Source organism: Phascolarctos cinereus, unplaced genomic scaffold, assembly GCF_003287225.1.
Source record: "Phascolarctos cinereus isolate Bilbo 61053 unplaced genomic scaffold, phaCin_HiC Scaffold_8;HRSCAF=390, whole genome shotgun sequence".
NCBI lineage: Eukaryota > Metazoa > Chordata > Mammalia > Diprotodontia > Phascolarctidae > Phascolarctos > Phascolarctos cinereus.
The window spans coordinates 73,470,668-73,491,005 of record NW_027556291.1 but is presented as its reverse complement, the minus strand read 5'-3'; the positions used below and the strand labels follow the sequence as shown (position 1 = coordinate 73,491,005).

General features: G+C 43.5%; 1 protein-coding gene across 1 annotated transcript in view; it reads right to left on the bottom strand.

Moving 5' to 3' along the window:
- Positions 1–2,547: 2,547 nt before the first annotated feature.
- MPP1 (MAGUK p55 scaffold protein 1) overlaps positions 2,548–20,338 on the bottom strand; it is a 71,758-nt gene continuing 53,967 nt past the window's right edge. Inside the window, exons 8-12 of the mRNA XM_020975590.2 lie at positions 13,570–13,650; positions 12,452–12,532; positions 10,628–10,830; positions 8,375–8,449; positions 2,548–3,294 (exon numbers count right to left, since the gene is read on the bottom strand). Of these exons, the coding sequence (XP_020831249.1) occupies positions 3,118–3,294; positions 8,375–8,449; positions 10,628–10,830; positions 12,452–12,532; positions 13,570–13,650 (617 nt within the window). The 3' untranslated portion in view covers positions 2,548–3,117. The remainder of the gene's footprint in view (positions 3,295–8,374; positions 8,450–10,627; positions 10,831–12,451; positions 12,533–13,569; positions 13,651–20,338) is intronic.

The following is a 20,338-nucleotide window of genomic DNA, read 5'->3' as shown; positions in this document are numbered from 1 at the left end:
CTGCTGCAGAGGGATGGGTGTGAATGACACCTGCTCAACTGAAATCTGTGATGTTAAATAGGCAGGAATTAGGTGTTTACTGGGATCCAGTAGGAAATATGGTTTGTAGTCACAATTTCAAACGAGTCAACCTCTGGACTTCAGTTTCTTCAAATGTAAAATGAGAATAAAACTCTGATCTGATGATCAAAGGTCATTACTGGCATAAACTGCCGTGTTGGCATGTATTCTCAATCCTGTGGCACAGGCACACCCTGTGTAGAATAGAAGAGGAAGTGAGTTCTAGAAGTGCAGATGTCAAAGGATCCTTGAGGCTCAAAATAATATATTTTACCAAGCATTAGTAATCAAAATTCAAAGGATGTGGGGTGACATGGAAGCCAAAAGAAAAGTACATAAAGAAGTTACTTGTGTGTAGTTTATATGTATAATATGTTACTGATATTGTATAATTGAACAACAGCAATGTGCACCCCAATGTGAGTGGGAACAATGGCTCAAAGGAGGAGGAGAGACAAGATAGGAAGGGAAAGAGTTAAGAACAAGTAGAAAAGAAATAAGAAACTATTAAAGTGAGGTTTGAAAGGCAATGGCTTACTGAGGATCCTTTTACCAAGACTGGGGGTCTGGAGTAGTTTTACACTGACTCAAATTGAGTGTGGACTGGAGAAGGAAATGACAAACCCCTCCAGTATCTCTGCCAAGAAAACCCCACTGGTGTCTACCAGGTCATAAGAGTCACGTGACAACAACAAAGTTGAGTATGCAGTGTTTGTATTTCTACCACAGCCAAGTGTCTCGTCTTTTTACCAAGTGTAGGTTGGTCTCCCTGAAAGAAGGGACTTGAGGGATGCCTCCACACTCCAAGTTACCAAGGATAGTTTAGTATTCCTAAGGGATATCTGAGATGGAGGGGAAACCTTCCATTGTCCAGAAGTGGAGAGAGTAAGGATAGCTCCAAAATGCTGCCAGGGTGCTCTGAGAGAGGCAACTCTTTGTTCCCTAAGGAATGCTGGGTTAGTCACCTAGAGATGATAAGATTAAAGTCGAGAGGATTCCCAGAATTCCTGGAGGTGTGTATGACACAGAGAGGGGGTGTCCAAAAGTCTTATTGCTTAAGCTTCAATAAGTAAGTGCTACTTACAAAAAGAAAAAAAACTTTGAAAGGTTTACATTTTTAAATTTTACATATTTACAGTTTTAAAATTTTACATCTTTTTAAAGTTTCACATAAACCATCTTGTGCTAACTACTGTAGTCAGTTTTTGAACTTTGTAAAAACTTTCCTCAGCTGCTGCTTGCTACTCACTGACTTGTCCTGGCCTCAAGATAATCCAAAGACAAGGTTTTGATGTGACCCCACAAGAAAAAATGGGGATAAGGTGGCTCAATGAATAGAGTGCTGGGCCTGGAGTCAGGAAGACTTGTGTTGAAATCCAGCCTCTGTTTGCCATAGTTTCTTAATCTGTAAAGTGAACTGGAGAAGGAAATGGAAAACCACTCCAGTATGTTTGCCAAGATCTCAATGGTCCACAGGATCATGAAGTGACTGAGGTAGCCAAGCAAGGGGACCTGGTCTCAGAAAGTAATCTGTCACATAGGCAGATTAAATGATTGCAAAAGAAGTTTTTGCATTTTTTGGTAAGTTTGTAGCATACTTTTAGAATTAAAAAGCTAACTGCACTTAAGATTTTTGGGACAGTGTGATATATCTGTGTGTAGATCTACCTATATGGATCTCACTGGAACAAAGTACATGTCTATGAATAAGGTATAAGAAGACTGGAAAGGTAGGATGGGACCTGCATTTTAGGAAAATCACTTTAGTGGCTCACACTAAAGGAGGATGGACTGGAGTGGGGTAGTGAGGGCCTGTACTAGAGTGGTTGCAGTGTCAGTAAAAATTGTCAGGAGGTGTTTCAAAAGTAAAGTAAGACAGGTGTGTGAACAGCCTGGAAATGCGGGGCAGGGTGAGAGAGGCTGAAGGGAGTTGAGGGGAATGGTTTCTGTTTTGGACATAGAGTTTTGAGGTGTCTGACAGGCAGTTGGAGGTGGGAGTCAGGTAAATGACATCAGCTGAGATTCCATAAGTGAAGTGTAACAATTTTTTTTAAAAAAGGTGTGTGTGGGGGAAGAGAGTGGTTTCTGAAAGCTACAGGCAGGTGGTAAACTTGCAAAACTAGACTTTTTTTTAAAATAAGGTTAGTAGTTTGGACCTTGAATTCAGCGATGAATTTGGCATTGTGGGATGAGATGGCAAAATGTGGCCTGGGTATGAAGTCAAATTTTAGGAACCAATAGTGTGAAGAAAAAGCAATGGTGAATTGGGGTTTGGAGTGTTGGGACATTGGGAAGTCCCAAAAGTCACGTTTAGAACAGAGTTGAGGGGTTGATTGTTGTCTTCCAAATGCCTCAAGGGTTGAGATGTGGAAAAGGGAATGTATGCTCCCAAGTCCCAAGTGGCACAGGACTCGAGCTATGACCTAACTGATGACGGCGAGGAAAAAACATTTTGGAAAGCATCTACTGAGGCCTGGGAGACAAAACTGGCATTTGCACAGCAACATTTTTATTGCTACTTAAGGCTTCCCTGCACATCAGTTTCCTCTCTTTGTTTTTGGCATTTAAAGACATTGCACAAGAATAAACATTTGTATCATTTCTACTAAGACAGACTCCCTTCCCCGAAGCAAACCAGATGAAGCTTGTGCTCCCTGGGGGGAGACAAGACAACAAGAGAGAAGCAGAAAGGGAGCTGAATCAGAGCTGCAGCAGTGGGAGGGAGAGGCTTGTGCGTGCAGGGTCAGGAGAAGGAGCTGGGACTTGTTTTCAGTCTTTTTCTCTACAGCTCCCGGTGATTTTCCAGTTGATTTCTATTCAGTAATTTAGATCCCCACTTCTGGTGATTCCAGAGTGATTCTTGGAGAGGGAGTCTTTCTTGCAGGATGGGTCTGACTGCAACTTTGCCAAGTCCCAAACATTGACCCATCTTTGGTGGGTGGGTAAGTTGAGGAGCAGAAGCAGCAAGCCTGGACTAACTGTGAAGAAGGGAAGACCAACGGAAGCCATGCTGCCGTTGGGTGCTGGGGCAAGATCAGGAAAACCAAGCTAATGTGCTCAGTAAACCCAGGAGACAGGAACCCACTGAGGGGAACTGCACGCCTGCTCAAAGGCCTCTTGCAATATCTTGAGGCTCTCATCAATACCATTATTTACCAGCGTGAGATCAAAATAATGTGCGTATCTGTTGTGGATAGTCTCAGAATCCTTTTGCAGTTGCTGCAAAGCTTCTGACTGCAAAGAGAAAAGGAACAATTAAATGAAATTGTTTTCATAGCCTCTACAAGCTATGAGTCTCTAAGTGCTTCCACCCCCTGCCAGAAACCTTACATCTTTTCTACTTTTGGTGAAACATTGTTCCTAGTTTAGATAACCTCCCCAACTGTCTCTGATGAGTGGCTGGTTGAAAACAAGGCAAAAGGAATCCCAGTTGGGCAGCCATGGGTGGGGGGGAAGAAGGGGGTGGAGAACTTGGTCCTTAAGTGAGGGAGCTTCCACAGAACAGCCTCCCCCCCAATCTTCTCTATCTTACACACCAGAGAGTGGAACGAATCTTTGTAGTCCTCTAACTTATTCTGAATTTTGATTTTGATCATTCTGATTTTGCATCCCATTATGTTAACTTAGGTTGTTTCCAGTGTTTGCAATTACATACTGCTACTCTAAACAGTAAACACATTACATTAATTGATGCTGACAGAACCAGGAGAACATTGTACACAGTAACAGCAACATTGTGCAATGATCAACTTTGTTAGATTTAACTCTTCTCAGCAATACAATGAACTAAAACAATTCCAAACTATGGAGTCTGAAATGCAGATTGAAGCATACTATTTTTTCTTTCTCGTGGTTTTTCCCTTTTGTTCTGATTTCACAACATGACTAATGTGGAAATATGTTTAATATGACTGTACATGCCTGTATCAGATTGCTTGCCATCTTGGGGGGTGGGGGGTGGGAAGAAGGGATAAAAAAAAATTTGGAACTCAAAGTCTTACAAAAGTGAATGTATCTTTACATGTAATTGGGGGGGAAAATACTATTAAGTGGAAAAAATAAACAGTAAACACAGATATTTTGTTGTTATTTTTGACACTTTCAGGTAGTATATACTAGACTTCTCTCCAGAAAAATTTACAAATTTGTACCAGCAAATCAACTGTTTCTCAACCTTACCACCATTGTATTTTGCTGCTTTTGTTTAGGTTTGCGATTTAAAGGGTGTAAATGTCTCAAAGCAGTTTTAACTTTTAACTTATCCCTTTTGAACTAGATTTCTCTGCCATCCCTTGTAACAAGAAACAACCTGTTTCTTTGAAAACCCATTTGTGTTCTTTGATCATTGTAGAGTGAGATGCACCACTCCAACTTTGAGATTTCTTGTCTTTTTTCTTTTTGCTCTGGAGAAGTGGTTTCAAGAATAGATTTCATTCCCTGCTTTCCTCCCCCCTCACACCCACAGGAGAAATAGCCACCTCCCAGCTATGACTTGAGAGGCAGGACTCTTTCCACTCTGAGGTTGGCCTGCTACCTTCTGTTCCTGCTAGAAGGAACAAACATGGGGCTCAATTCCTTTCCCAGTCAATTTTCTAAATAAACAACCCTTTTCCAATTTTTATTAACAAATACTAATCTTTTATATACATTTATATATGTTTGGTTTTATATTTCCTGGTTTCCCTCTTCACTCTTTTTCCATTTAAATTTCATTCTGATTTTGTCCACCTCATATAATAAATGACATAAAAAGAACAATACTACCTCAATTTACTCTTAAAGGTAATAATGAAAAAATGGAAGGAGGGCATGGAGTGGAGTGCCAGATCTCAAAATGCACTCCAAATCTCCAACCACCAGTAGAGAAGCCAACGATCAGAAGTAGTTGACAGACCGAACGATGCCAGTTACTGAGGGAAGGACTCACTATTTGACAGAAACTGCTGGGAAAACTCAACAGACCTTTAACAGACCTCTCACACCAGAGAAGAAAGGAAGAAATTACCTGTCAGGTCGATCAAAAGGGTAAGAGTTCCTGACTAAACACAAACAGAAAGTTGGGGAAATCTATGGCAAGTTTCTCTGACAAGGAATCTCATATGCAAGATTTTACACACACACACACACACACACACACACACTCCAATTGTAATAGATAAAAGAAATAAGCAGTTTTCAGAAGAAATCCAAGGTATCAAACAATCATGAAAAAAATGTTTGAAATCACTAATTTAAAGAAATGCACATTAAAGCAACATAAATGTTCCACCTCACACCCATAAGATTAGCAAAGATGATCAAAGATGAAAATACTGGTGAGGATATGAGAAAATAGGTACACTAATGCACTGTTGGTGGGACTGTGAACTAGTCCAACCATTCTGGAGAACCACATGGGAGGATGCCCAAGAAACTGTGAGTCAGGGATGCTACTACTTTTCCTACAGAGGAAAAGACTTCGGTGTCCAAAAAATTGAACCAGTGTGGAAAAGTGAAATTATGGTATTAGAATGTTGTTCCATAAGAAAAGATGAAATGGAAAGTGCCAGGAGAAGGAAATGGCAAACCACTCCAGTATCTTTTCCAAGAAAACCCCAAATGGGGTCACAGCCTCTTGATGAGGGTGAAAGAAGAGTGCAAAAGCTGGCCTGACGCTTAACATTAAAAAATCAAACAAATAAAAAATTAAGCTTAGCAACTGGTCCCAATCCCTTCCTGGCAAACAGAGGAAGAAGAAATGGAAGCAGTGTCAGATTTTATATTCTTGGGCTCAAAGATCACTGCAGATGGCCACTGCAGCCACAAAATTAAAAAAACTCTTGCTCCTTAAAAGGAAAGCTATGGCAAATCTGAACAATATATGAAAAAGTAGAGACATCACCTTGCTGACAAAAGTCCTCATAGTCAAAGCTATGGTTTTTCCAGTAGCAACGTGTAGCTGTGAGTGTTGGACGATAAGGAAAACTGAGTACTGTAGAATCGCCCCTTTCAAATTGTGGTGCTGGAGAAGACTTTTGAGAGTCCTTTGAATAGCAAGGGGGATCAATTCAATCCATTCATAAATTAATTCTGTTTGCTAGAAGGCCAAATTTAAGCTGAAGCTTAAATACTTTGGCCACATAATGAGAAGGCAGGAATCATTGGAAAGGACCCTGATGTTGGGAAAGATTGAAGGCAAAAGGAGAAGGAGAAAGCAGAGGATGAGGTGGATAAATAGTGTCATGGAAACAACGAACACGAACTTGGACAGATTTCAAGAGGAGTGGAGGACAGAAGGGCCTGGTGTGCTATGGACCACAACTTCCTGACTCCAGGCCCAGTGCCCTGTGGCACCGCCTAGCTCCCTCTGAACCGATGCAGAGCAAAGTGAGCAGAACTAGAATGAATTATGACAACAGCATAGAAAACAACGCCTTTGAAAGACTTCAGAACCCTGAGCAATGCTGAGATAATAACCTTCCTCCTCCTCCTCTGAGGATCTTGTGACTATATTCGACATGGGGCTCTATAAATAATAGGCACTAAATAAATATTTCTTGAATATTCTGAAATATGTCTACCAAGATCTTTGGAATCTTGATTCTGACATCCAACTTTTACTCCCAGCTTGACGTTATTGAAAAAAATCGGGTAATCATTTGCCAAACAGCAGTCTTATCCAAGTGACAAGCCAATCACTGTGCCACCTGAATAGTGTTCCATCCACAAGGACATCAGAAATTTTGTTAAATGCCTTCAGTATTCCCATATAGATCTACCTTGTCTTGGCAAACCCACACTGACAGAGGATGTTTGCAAGTGGGAAAAGAGGAATCTGTACAAATCTTAAACCCAGTTTTAAAAATCTTAACCCTTTTAAATAGCCTGAAACATGTTCCAATTTTTTAAAATAGCATACACATAGAAACTTCAACTCTAAATGCCATGGACACACTTTAATTCTTGTTTTTTGTTTGTTTGTGAAGCAATTGGGGTTAAGTGACTTGCCCAGGGTCACACAGCTAGTGAGTGTTATGTGTCTGAGGCCAGATTTGAACTCAGGTCCTCCTGACTCCAGGGCCGGTGCTCTATGCACTGCACCACCTAGCTGCCCCCACACTTTAATTCTTGATCAACTTCAAGGACTCAAGAGACATTTCTACACAGCTCCTAGGAGACAATCTTGGAAATCTACACAGAGACAATCACATAGGCAAAATCACCACCAAGTCACCATGACTCTGCCATACAAAGGACACAGGAAGGAAGTTGACTCTCTTCCATAGTTTTAAGCAACAATACACTTTTCCCAACTATCTTCGTAAGTACTGTATTCTCCAGAGAATTTTCAAGCAAGCAGTAGATCTGCATATCGGAAGGGCACTTCCCTTTGGCCTGTGCTCTCTGGCCTCCTCTGAGTACTGACCTCAATTCATACTTCTCAGTGTGCATGGATAGGGCAGGGGCCTATTCAGGAATGGTTTTGGTCTTCTTGTCCTTAGTATCAGACATTGCCTAGGGTAGGTGCTTAATGAACACTTTGAATTAAATAGAATTTCCTTAAAGGTGGAATTGCAGGGGAGATGTGAGAGGTGTTTTCCCAAAAGAACCATATCAAATATGGAGTATCTCTCCTTATACTACAATAATGAACTATTCCCTTAACTCTTTTTAGCAGCTACTTCGCAGACAGCTGGACAATAATATCTAGCTCTCACCCCACCTCCATTGTGGTGTGGCCCAGGGGATCCATGCCTTCCTTTCTTCCCTCTCTTGTAACCTCCCCAGACAAGGGCTCAGCCTGTGCAGAATGGTATGGTATAGGGGCAGTTAGTCAAACATACCTTCCAATCATGGGGTGGGGAGCAGGCGGGGAAAAAGGAAGCCATTTAGTCTCACAAGCAGACCTGAGGACCAGACCCCTCAATCTTGGAGCTGATGATTAAGTTTGGGCAAAAAAAGTTCAGAATCCAAGGAACCCAAAAGAACAGTCCTCTTGTTTAAGGAGAGGAGGCTCAGAGAAAGGAAGGCAAGAATGAAGGAAGAAAAGAATAAGAGATAAACATGGAAACAGGCATATAAAGAAAGGGAAAGAGCTAGAAGATTTGGGAGGAGATTAAGAGTCATACCTCGATCACAGCAAGTAGGTTAAAAAGCAGATGACAGTTGGAGGGGGTGAGTTCCCCAGGGTCATCCCTTCTCTTTGCCTCTAGGGGTTTATCAAAGATACCATCGATTTAATAGAGGCAAGGAGCAGTCAGAATGAGTGCTACCTAGATCCCCTCTCCATGTTTAGTCACAGGTCTTCCTCCCCCTTCCCCCAATGCCATCCCACCTGATGGGCCTTGTCTGTCGGAGCAATGAACACGATGAAGGGGGACAGTTCTGCCGTCCGAATAATCTTCAGGGTCTGGGGAGGGAAAGAGGGAAGAAATGAGAGTAAATAAGAATAGTAACTTTAGCCAATATACTCTGCCTCACTTGAGCCTCCTAAGAGCTCTGCCTGGGAGGGAGGTACAATAGACATTGGTATCTTCCTTTGCTGGATGCTGAGAGGTTCCAAATCTGAACCCAAGGCTCTGCTCACGCCAAGTCTTGTGCTCTTAGCACTACCATGCTGCTCCCCATGCAAAAGTGACCCTTAGAAATCAGCACTTTCGGGGCAGCTAAGTGGCACAGTGGATAGAGCACCGGCCCTGGATTCAGGAGGACCTGAGTTCAAATCCGGACTCAGACACATAACACTTACTAGCTGTGTGACCCTGGGCAGGTCACTTAACCCCATTGCCTAACCAAATAATTTTTTTAAAAAATCATCACTTTGCTACATGATGGGGCCCTTGGACATTGGGTTTGACCTCCACCTTCTTCAGATCCATTTGCAGAGATGCTTGCTTGCAGTCTCTTGTGATCCAGGGAAGGTGATCTGTGTGACCTCAACCAAGGCCCTCCCTCTAAAATGAGCATTGGAAAGAAGTGGGCAGGTTGAGCCTGGAGAAGAAGCCTCAGGGGGACCTGTGGGCTAGGAGAGCTGGCCTGAAGAAGAGGGCCTCAAACCAGAGGCAGAGGCAGCCTGAAGGTTGGTGTCTGAGAAAGCTTCCCAATTCTTAGAGCTCCCCCAAGACAATCCTCGGCAGAAAGAAGCAAGATGATAATGTGCATCTGTGTCACATAGAGAAGGCTCTTGTTGCAGCACAGTGGGAACCAGAGATCCATATATTTCAAACTAAAGATCTGGTGATTTCAGACCAAAGAAAGGAGGGTGAGTAAGCAAGGCCAGGGAAACACTCTGATGTTTGCTTTTCTATTATTGGTTTCTCATCCTCCAAAGTCTTAAAGTACTTTTTTTTTCCCCACTAAGCAATGGGGTCTTGCCCAGGGTCATACAGCTAATAAGTGTTATGTGTCTGAGGCTGGATTTGAACTGAGGTCCTCCTGATGCCAGAGCCAGTGTTCTATCCACTGCACCACCTAGCTGCTACCATAAATTACTTCCTTTTTTTTTTTAAGGCAATTGGGGTTAAGTGACTTGCCCACGGTTACACAGCTAGTAAGTGGAAAATGTTTGGTCTGAGGCCGGATTTGAACTCAGGTCTTCCTGACTTCAGGGCCAGTGCTCTGTCCACTGCGCCACCTAGCTGCCCCTCCCACAAATTACTTCTTGAGGGGAAGATTTGCAAACCTGTGTGTGATCTCAAAGAAGAGATATAAGAAGGTGCCTCCCCCTCACACACACTAGATGGTCAGGGTTAGGTTTGAGGGAAACAGAAACATTCCACTCATCTCTTTTAAAAGTAACAGAGGAATGTAGCAATTAAACAAATAATCAAACAAATACTTCCCTCCATGGCACTCTCCACTGGTAAACAAAGTTTCCATAGTGTCTTAGGGAGAGAGAACTCAAAGGTTTCCAGAAACCTTGAACCCATAGACCCTCCCCCCACCTTGCCTGCCCCCCACACTTTTGGCAGACTGAGAGAGCCCATGGGCCTCTTCTCAGAAGAATTTTTTAAAGATGTGAAATAAAATGCATAAGATTACAAAGGAAAGCAATTGTACTGAAAGAGAATTACTAAAAAAATGTTTTTTAAAAAACCCATCATGTTCCCAGCCTTGATCCAAGGCTGAATGTCAAATCCTAAATGTAGCAATAGCCCTTCTTCATGAGGGAAGAAAAAGGGACTGGTAAGAGCTGGCCTGAACTCACACACCAACCCAATCCATTTCAGGGACAGATTCAGCTGACTGGGGCTACACAAATAAATCCATCCATCCATCCATCCATCCATCCTTTCTCCTCCCCCCACTTTCTTGACCAGCACAACACTAAGTCATAGCAGGCCCCAGGATCCAACAAACAACAGGAAGTCTCTTTCTCAAAGGACACCCTTGCCCTTCCCCCCACCAACCTGAAGCCAGATCTTCTTCGTATCATTAAGTATGGCAGCCTCACCATTTCCTACTATCTAGTAATGGCTACCCCATGGGGATGCTTTTCTATTTCAACCAACTGAAGCTAGCAGGCAGCAGAGTGCTTTGGCCCAGCCCCCTGCCCATCCATGAGGCCCAGGACCTCATTCCCATTCACCTGGGGTTCGATGTCCAGGATGGCAACTTTGTCCTGCTGATGGATCTGGTGCAGTGTCTCAAATTTGGTGCCAAACATGTTGCCCTGGTAGCTGCCAAATTCCAAGAACTCATTGGCTGAGATATTCTTGGTCATCTCCTCAGTGGAGATGAAGTGATAATCCTTCCCATTTTCTTCACTCTTCTTTGGAGGTCGGGTGGTATCTGCAGAAAAGAGTCGACAACACTCAAGCTGGACTATCGCCCTTGCCTCCTGACTAGTCTGCCAAACTTATCTTCCCAAAGCAGAGGGCTGCCCAGGTCACGTCCCTGCTCCAAGGCCTTCACTTGTTCCCTACTGCCTAACATACAGACGCCCCTGGCTGGCATTTAAAACCCTTCACAATTGGGATCCAACCTTTTCCCCCACTTATTTCATGTTATTTTCCACCCTCACCACCCCCACGCTCTGTTCCAGTCAAACTGGCCAATTTGTTGTTTCCCATATATACCATTGCATCTTTCATCACCATGCCTTTACAGTGCATTCCCCATGCCTGGTATGCCCTCCCTCCTCACTGCTGCCTTGCCTCCTTTAGAATGCCTTCAAGATTTCTTCCAGATGGCCCAGCAGGAGGCCTTTCCTGGTGTGACCTTCTCTCCCTCCTATAAAAGGACTTTCTGTTTATTTTGCATTTACTTCTGTATACAGTATTGTATCTCTCCCTGACCCCTTTATCTCCACCCAGTAGAATGGGTGATCCTTAAAAACTGGGATTGTTTTGCATTTTGTTTTTGTATACCTTGAGGATTTTGAGGGAGATGGGAGAGGAAAATTTGGAACTGTGATTTCATCAGAGGGGGAACTCCCAGCACAGAAACTCCTCCCACCAATACAGATGGACAATCTGCCTTTAACTTCTAGTCCTAAAAGAAATACCTAGGCAAATGAGAGCTTAAGTGACTTGCCCAGAGTCACATGGGTGGTCTGTGTCAGAGATAGGGCTTGAACCTGGATTTTCCCAATTCCTAGGTTGGCTCATTATCTACCAAGCCAGTCAGTCATCTTGCCCCTTGCCTTGAGCAGAGTAGGTGCTTAACAAATACTTATTGCATAAAGGAATGCCATAGACAGCAAGTTCCTTGAAGAAAGGAAAGGACTGCATTTTATTGACTTTTTCTCACCTCAGTTTCTCTACAGCCTACTTAGAAATGTGTATAGGGGAGGTCCACTTGGCTATGGGAGGTAGGAAGGCCATGGGCCTGCTGGGCTCCTCTGACCCTTTGCTCTCCCTGACTGAGGAAGATGCAGCCACAATCACAAGTAGTAGCCAAGTGACACTGGGAAATTGAGCTGAAGGTATCGCACCCAGCTGCCAGTCACCCTTTATACTGGGGACTTTGGGCAGGAAGCAGACAAAAGTCAATGCCATCCCCACCACTTGGGCAAAGTGGGGCCATTGGCCCAACTCACATCTTGGAAAGCCAGTAAGGTAACCAACCAAGCAGCTGACTGCAGAGGCCAAGGCCAAGGAATTTGTATTCAAAGGTTCTCTCCAAGGACTCAAGCAAATAAGACCAGGGGCAATGCCAATATGTGACTCTTGGCTCAGATCAAAGAGTAAGGACTAAACCAAAGACAATTTAGCTTCTGAGCATGATGAGAAACTGGTCACCAGGGTCACCAGGCACTAGGCAGAGACAAGGCTGCTCTGGCAGTCTATTGCTGCAGGTCTCAAAGAGTTGGCTTAGGCTTTAAATGCAGCCCCGCTACCCTCCCCTCAATTTGCAGATGAATTGACTTCCAGACTAGAGCTTGGCTATGAAGTGCCCAAGGGGCACTCACATGGAGCCGGGTACACAAACTTCTCTGGGTTCTTGTTGACCAGGGCATTCTTGATGTGGCTGCGACCTACTCCATTGGCTCCTGTTTGGGGAGAGAAGAGAAAGCCGGCGGGTGAAATTTAGCAGCAGGGGCTGCCACCACCACTTTGGGAAAGGGGGATAGTTAGGGCAGAGTGGAGCTGTGTCAGCTAGCACAAGGTAGAGCAGATCCCAGTAGCTATTGGCCATTCTGACTAAAGTGTGTGAACTGACAGGGGGAGGGCCAGGGGGCCTAATGCTAGGCAAGCATCCTTCTCTTTCCTCAGGGAAGGGCAGGACAAGGACCTCTTTCCTCAAGCCCTTCTCTCTTTGTCTAGGCCATTTCTACAAAGGTTCAGTTGTCCATATGGTAGATTATCTTTAAACACTCTGGGGAACCTTCAAGAAAGGCATCCAGCTTCATGTTCAATGTTGATTGACCATCCTCTCTCTGTCTTTCTTTTTCCCTCTCCCTCCCTCCTCTGTGTCTATCTCTCACTTTGTCTCTGTCTTTCTCTCATAAGATCAAAGATCCTTCCAGTGCCAACGTACCAGAAGTGGGTGACAGAAGCCTCCGTATTTCTCTCTTGGAGAACTCAAGCTGAAGGCCATAACTTTGGCCCATACAGCCTGTCCCCCATGCCTGATACACTCTCCCTTCCTCATCTCCTTGAACTTTCCTGCTCCTCTTATCTTCCAATCTAGACCTTGTAAATATTTCAGCCTGACACAATAAGTTGACTATAAGTTCCTGGAGGCCAGAGACTGTTTCATTTTGGTCTCTGTAGCCCCAGCACCTAGCCCCATGTCCAATCCCCTAACAGGATTCCCTCCCTTGTGGTTCCTGTGTTGGGTTGCTGCTTCCAGCCATATGCCAGGACAGACACCATGTTTCTGAAATCCAGACAAAGGCTGCTACCTGCCCCCTGCCCCCAATTCCACACACGCCCTTCTAATGGCGCCTCTGCTGCCTTTCACTCCTCTTTCAGGGGATGAATGCCAGTGCAGTGAGCACTTCTCCAATGAGGGTAGCAGCTTTTCTCTGCTGCCAGTGAGGCAGGCCAGGGCTGCTGCCTGAGGAATGCAGGCCTCTTCACATACCTATCAGCACCAGGGTCTTCCTCTTGAATGCAGGGAGCTGTATGACTTCCTCATAGGAAACCACATCCAATTGATCAAAAACTAGAGGCAAAGAAAGAGAAGTCAACAAGAGTCAGCAGCCCAGCAAGTACTGTGGACCTCATCACTCCAAGCCTTGGGGCAGAACTCAACTTCCTTTCCAGTCCCTTTCTTTTACCATCTTCTCGCCTATAGCTGGGAGGGCCCTCAAAGGTCATCTAATCCAACTCTCTCCTTTTACAGAAGAGGAAACTGAGGGGCAGAGATGGGAAGTGACTTGCCCAAGGTCACACAGGGAGTAAGCAATAGAGGCAGGATTTGAACCCGGGCACTCTGTCTCTAGAGTGATGCAGAAACCATTCTGTAGGAAATACTTGAGTGTCCTAAGCATTTTTGAAATCCTGGAGCCCAAGTTCAAGGACACTGATAAGAGGAATAAAGGACCAGAGAAGCTGCCCAGTCCATCTTATGGCCAAGGAAAGTAAGGCCCAGAAAAGAGAAGAAATTTGCCCCAAGGTCAGCCTATATTAATTAATAAGCAGAAGGACACTTACTAATGATAGTGATTAATTAACTAATGATATTAATTAATGATATTATGATATATTATGATGTTATATATTATGATATAATAATGATGTTATGATATATTAATATAAATAATTAATATTAATTAACTAATTAACTGGGAGCTCAGCCCACACCCAGCAAATTGAGAAAGAAAACAAAATACAGAAAGAGGCAATGCTGGAGGGGCTATGGGAAAAGAGGCATAATAATACATCACTGTGACATAGGTGCTAGCTGTGAATTGGTCCAACCCTTCTGGAAAGCAATTTGGAATTATGCAAAGAGACAGAAATGTCCATCACCCTTTGACCCAGAGATCCCACTGCTAGGCACATGCCCCAAGAAGGGCAAAGGGGAAAAAAAGGCCCATCCACACCAAAATATTCATAGCAACACTTTTCGTAGTAGCAAAGTACTGGCAACCAAGTGGGTTCCATCAACTGAGGAAGAGCCAAATTGTGGGACATGAATGTGTTGGAATAACCCTGACCCTAATTTCATTGGAAATGATGCGTATGCAGAATTCAGAAATGCCTGGGAAGACTTGTGTGAATATAGAATGAAATAAGCAAGAGATTTGAAAAAGTTACATACAATGACCACAGCAACATCAATGGAAAGAAAAAAGTGAAATTGAATACTGAGTAATCAATAAGCTTGGTCCTAGAGAACAATTGAGAAAACTTCCTTCCAGGGCCCTTCTTGTAAAAGTGGAGATCTGGGCCCATGGCACATTACAGACACCATCAGACACAGTTCAAGTCAGCTGCTTTTGCTGAAATGGTTTTATTACTCTTTAACTCTCTGTCACAAAGGAAGGCTGGTTGGCTAGGGAAGTTGGCTGGTTGGCTTTGTTTACAGTCTTCTGCCTACCCCCAAAATCTTGCTATGACTGGTTTTGGCGCATAAGGGAATGGTGTCTTTGGGATGTGAGATCTCGTGATCAAAGTAAATGGATACTTTTCTTAGTCACATTTTTTTTTAAAGCCTAATTCCAAATTGCTTTTCAGAAAGGTTGGAACAATTCGCAGATCCACCAATAATGTATTTCCATTTTTGGTTATCTTTAGCATTTTATTTGGTATTAGATGAAACCTCAGATTTGTTTTATTTATATTCTTCACTTGTGTCGTGACTGTTTTAGCTCATTCTTTTATATGGTTAATCATAGTGGACAATTTGTCTTTTGAGAGTTGTATGTTCATTTCCTTTGACCACTTATCCATTAGGCAATAGATCTTGGTCTTACATATTTGTGTTAAATCTCTAGAAATCTTGGATAGCAGGCTTTTATTAAAGAATTCAAAGATGTTTCTTCCAATTACATTTTCCTTATTTTATTTTTGTCATCTTGATTTTGTTCATGCAAAACCTTTCCAATCTTACATAATTCAGATTTGTTGTATAGTGCCTCAGGTACTGTACTGGAGCCAGAAAGATCTAGGTTAAAATTCCACTTTAGCCCCTTAGCAGCTGTGTGACCCTGGGCAAGTCACCTAACCTCTCCTAGCCTCAGTTTCCTGACCTGTAAAATGAGAAGGTTGGAATGAGAAGCCCATAAGGTCCCTTTCAGTTCTAAATCTATGATCCTTTTGTGATCTCCTCTCTTCCTTGTTTAGTTCATTATTCTCCACTTAGGGAGGGAATGTTGGGAAATATACACGTTATAAAAAAAAACAAAAAAAAATTTAAAAAAAATTTTCCTTAGCAAAATTATGAAACATAGTTCCATCTATCTTTCCCCAAAATATTTTCATGATTTAACCACTTATCAGTGGAATAGTTCAGGTACACAAGACACCACAGTCATGATTTAACCATTTATACATAGGTTCCGTATCCAGCCTGGGCCCTCTTCTCTTTGGCCTCTGTCACTTGGGGATCTCATCAGGTCCCATGGATTCAATGACCATCTCTATGCTGATGATTCTAAGGTCTACTTACACAGCTCCAATCTCTCTGCTGATCTCCAACTGCCTTTCAGACATCTCCAAATCGATGGTTCTGTAGACATTTCAAGCTCAAAATACCCAAAACAGAACTCATCACCTTTCTGCCCAAATCTTGCCCTCTTTGGAACATTCCTATTATCATTGAGGGCACCACCATCTTTCCAGTCAACTAGGCTCAAAACCTAGTGTCATCCCTGATGCCTCACCCCACCTATATTTGATCTGTTGCTGAGACCGTCAATTTTATCTTCATAATATCTCTTGAATGATTCTCCTTTCCCTCCTCTGACACTGCCTCTACACTGGTGCATGTCCTCCTCTCCTCATGCCTGGATTATTACATTAGTCTCTCCCCACCCCACCCCATTAGGTCACCTTCCACTCAGCTGTCAAAGTGATTTTCCTAAAGAGCAGGTCTGACCATGTCACCTCCCTACCCATACTCAATAGACCTCAATGGCTCCCTATCAATGCCAAGGTCAAATATAAAGTCTTCTATTCAAGGCCCTTCATAGCTTGCCCCTCCCCCACCTTTCCAATCCTCTTATACCTCTCCCCCTTCCCACATTCTTGATCCACGAACAATACACCCCATTTTCAACTCCAGGCCTTTGCCTTGGCTGTCCCCCATGGCTGGAATGCACTCCCTCCTCCATCCTCACCTCCTGGCTTCCTTCAAGTCCCAGCTAAAATCCCACCTTTTCCAGGAAAAGGCTTTCCTGATCCCCATTAATGTGGAAGTGCCTTCTTTCTTGTTGATCTCCCATTCATCCTGTATTTCACTTGTTGGTACACGGTTACTCTCTCCCATTAGACTGTGAGCTCCTTGAAGGCAGGGACTGTCTTTAGCACTTAGGTGCTTAATCAATATTTGATAGACTGATAGCATCTATCTGAAATGTACTGTGGTATATGACAGAACATGCTAGTCCAAGCCTATTTAGGGCCAAAATACTTCCCAGTTTTCCTAGTAGTTCTTATCAAACAGAGAGTCCTTTCTCCTAAGCAGTGTAAGCCATTTATGTTCTTGCAATTGTGGAAAGAATGCTTGATTATGTTTTTCAGAAAATGAATTATTATTCTGTTTAAATACGACTTTAGGTGCTTAGAGACTGTTTGCTCCCAGAATGTTGCCTGACCTCAATAACTCTCTAGGAATGCTGGAGATAGCTACAAGGAATTTGGGGATCCCTGAGGTCCTGGAAATCCCCAAAGCATTCTTATTTGGGGTCCACCCAAGCTTGTGTCTTGGCTTCCTTTTGAGTTCTTGCCTCATCCAAATTTTATTTCTACATCTACTCATATCTGTCTCAATCCACCTAGCTTTCCAACTGCCCTCTCAGTAAAACTGCTTAACTGAAGCCCATGTGATTCACATGCGACTCGTACAGGATAGCTTTGTCAGATGCTTTATGTGTGTCTCATGCGCAGAAACCTTTGTCAAAGTCCTATATAGGGGGCAGCTAGATGGTGCAGTGGATAGAGCACTGGCTCTGGAGTCAGGAGGACCTGAGTTCAAATCCAGCCTCAGACACATAACACTCACTAGCTGTGTGACTCTGGGCAAGTCACTTAACCCCAAGTGCCTCAGGAAAAAAAAAAAAGTCCTCTATAATGTAAATCTTCCAGAACCTGGGAGAGGGACTCACCTCTTCTTTCTAGCTCTCTTCTCTACCAAAAGACCTCATAAATTTCTTTCTAACACTATTTCCTGTTTTGGGGTTTGTTCTTGTGAACACACTATACCCCCATTTTACAGGCCTAAGAAGGGGAAGATCAGTGACACTGCCCATCATGTTCTGCTCTACCCCTCATCCCTTGTTCTCATATTCTGGGACTTTCATAAACATGTTGACATGTTCTCAAACACACCATTTATCAACCTCCACCCTCCACAGAGATCCCTTTGAACTTACCTTTCCCCATAACGATTCTACCTCCACAATCCTGAGTTCTGATCACAGCTTCCTATCCCCCTTCCATCTCTCCCTCTGTCTCATCTCTTCTAAGCCTGTTCTTTAGACTTACCATGGCCACCAGCCTCTCGCTCCTCCCTGTTTTCTAAGTCCATATAGCCTATTCTAGCCTCCTTTCCCTCCTTTCAGTTTTGATCAATCATACACTGTTTGCTCCCCATGAATCCTGTGATCCCATGTCCTTCTACTGCTCATACCTTGTCAAACTCCAACTCAGGGTGACCCACATCTGCCTTCTTTGCTCCCACTCATAGAGTGATGAACACCAATGGAGGAAGTTCACTAACAATTTATGACCTGACTTCAACTGGGCCCAGACTGCTACATAGAAATTCCTTGCCTTTTATCCTTTGATCCTTATCCCAGTTAACTCTATTATGTTCCTTGCTACAGCTGTTGCACACCTCTTCTCTCCTAAATCCAACCAAATCCTCCCCTCTTCTGGAGAAGGTGAGATTTTGGCATGGAAGCCAGGATGTGAGGATGAGGAAGGAGAGCATTCCAGACACTGGGGATGGTCAGCCAGAGAAAATGCCACCACCTACCCCTTCCTTTGCTGTTCTCTCCCAGCAGAGGACTAGCCTTCTACTTCACTAAGAAAACTCAAGCCTCTCTTGTGAGCTCCCACTCCCCTTCTGCTCCCCAACTCAAAAACTCTTATCCGTTCCTTCACTCACTCCTGTCTGCAATGAAAGGGTAGCCTTTCTTTTTCTAATGCCAGCATCAATCCCTGTGTCCTTGATCCCACTCCACTCCCATTTCATTTCCTTGAGGACCTTGGCCCATCATTCTTTCCCTCTGCCCTGCAATCACTCCCACTGGCTCCATACATATAGTTCTCCCTGATCCTTTAAAAACAAACAAATCAGGGGCAGCTAGGTGGCGCAGTGGATAGAGCACCAGCCCTGAAGTCAGGAGGACCTGAGTTCAAATCCAACCTCAGACCAAACACTTGACACTTATTAGCTGTGTGACCCTGGGCAAGTCACTTAACCCCAATTGCCTAAAAATAAAATAAAAAAATAAAAACAAATAAAAAATTTCATTTGATCTTGCCATCCCCTTCAAGTTATCAAACTAGAGTTTTTCTTCTGTTCACGGCCAAACTCCTAGAAAGACACATCACCATGTACTGTCTCCAGTGGATTACTTCCTGCTCATTTCTCAACTCTTTCCATCTGGCTCCAAAACTGTTCTCTCTATCAGTGACTGATAAAGATCCCCCCCCTCAGAAAAAGGGCAAAACAAACAAACAAACAACAATCTTGGAAAATTTCTCTATCTTACTTGACTTTGGCAATCTCTGACACTGTAAAGTACCTATTTGAAGCACCCTCCCCATCCTCCAAAACTCCCCCTGCTTTCCCCTGGCTCTCCTCCTCCTTCTCTGATTGCTCCTTCTCAGTCTCCCTCACTGTGTCCACTCTTCCTAACCCCCACTGCAAGCATGGATGCTGGCTTCCTAGAACCTTGACTTTGTCCTTCTCTTCTCTCACTATTCTCCCCACAAATGAACTCATCAGTTCCTCTGAGCTCCACTGTCTTGTGCATATGACTCTCAGATTGATATACCCAGATGGAATTTCTCTCCTGAAATCCAGGCCCAGGCCACCTAATGCTTACTGCACATTTCTAACTCAAACTCAATATGCTCAAATCAGAACATATGATCTTCTCTCCCCAACTGCCTCATTTGATTCTTCCCCCTCCCCCGCCCCAGCCATTCAGTTGTCAAATGTCATCAATTCTAGGTCTCCACATCAGTTCCCTTCTCTCTACTCACATGGCCACAACCCTAATTCAGGCTCTCATCAACCCTTGCCCACTTATTATTAGAGCCTACTAATTGGTTGCCCTGCTCCCAGTCTCTGCCCTTACCATTCCATCCAATAACAACAACAATGATAACAATAATAGTAGCTCATATTTATAGAGAGCTTTAAAGTTTGCAAATATGATCTCATTTGATCCTCATGACAACCCTGGGAGGGGTTCAGTTTCTCATTTCTAATACAGGAAAAAGCAACTTTGTACCTTCAGTTAGACATACAGTCAACATTTAGAATATATAGCAATCGAGGCAGCTAGGTGGTACAGTGGATAGAGCACCGGCCCTGAAGTCAAGAGGACCTGAGTTCAAATCCAGCCAATAACCAAACACTTGACACTTACTAGCTGTGTGACCCTGGGCAAGTCACTTAACCTCAATTGCCTAAAAAATAAAAATTAAAATTTAAAAAAAAAAGAATATAG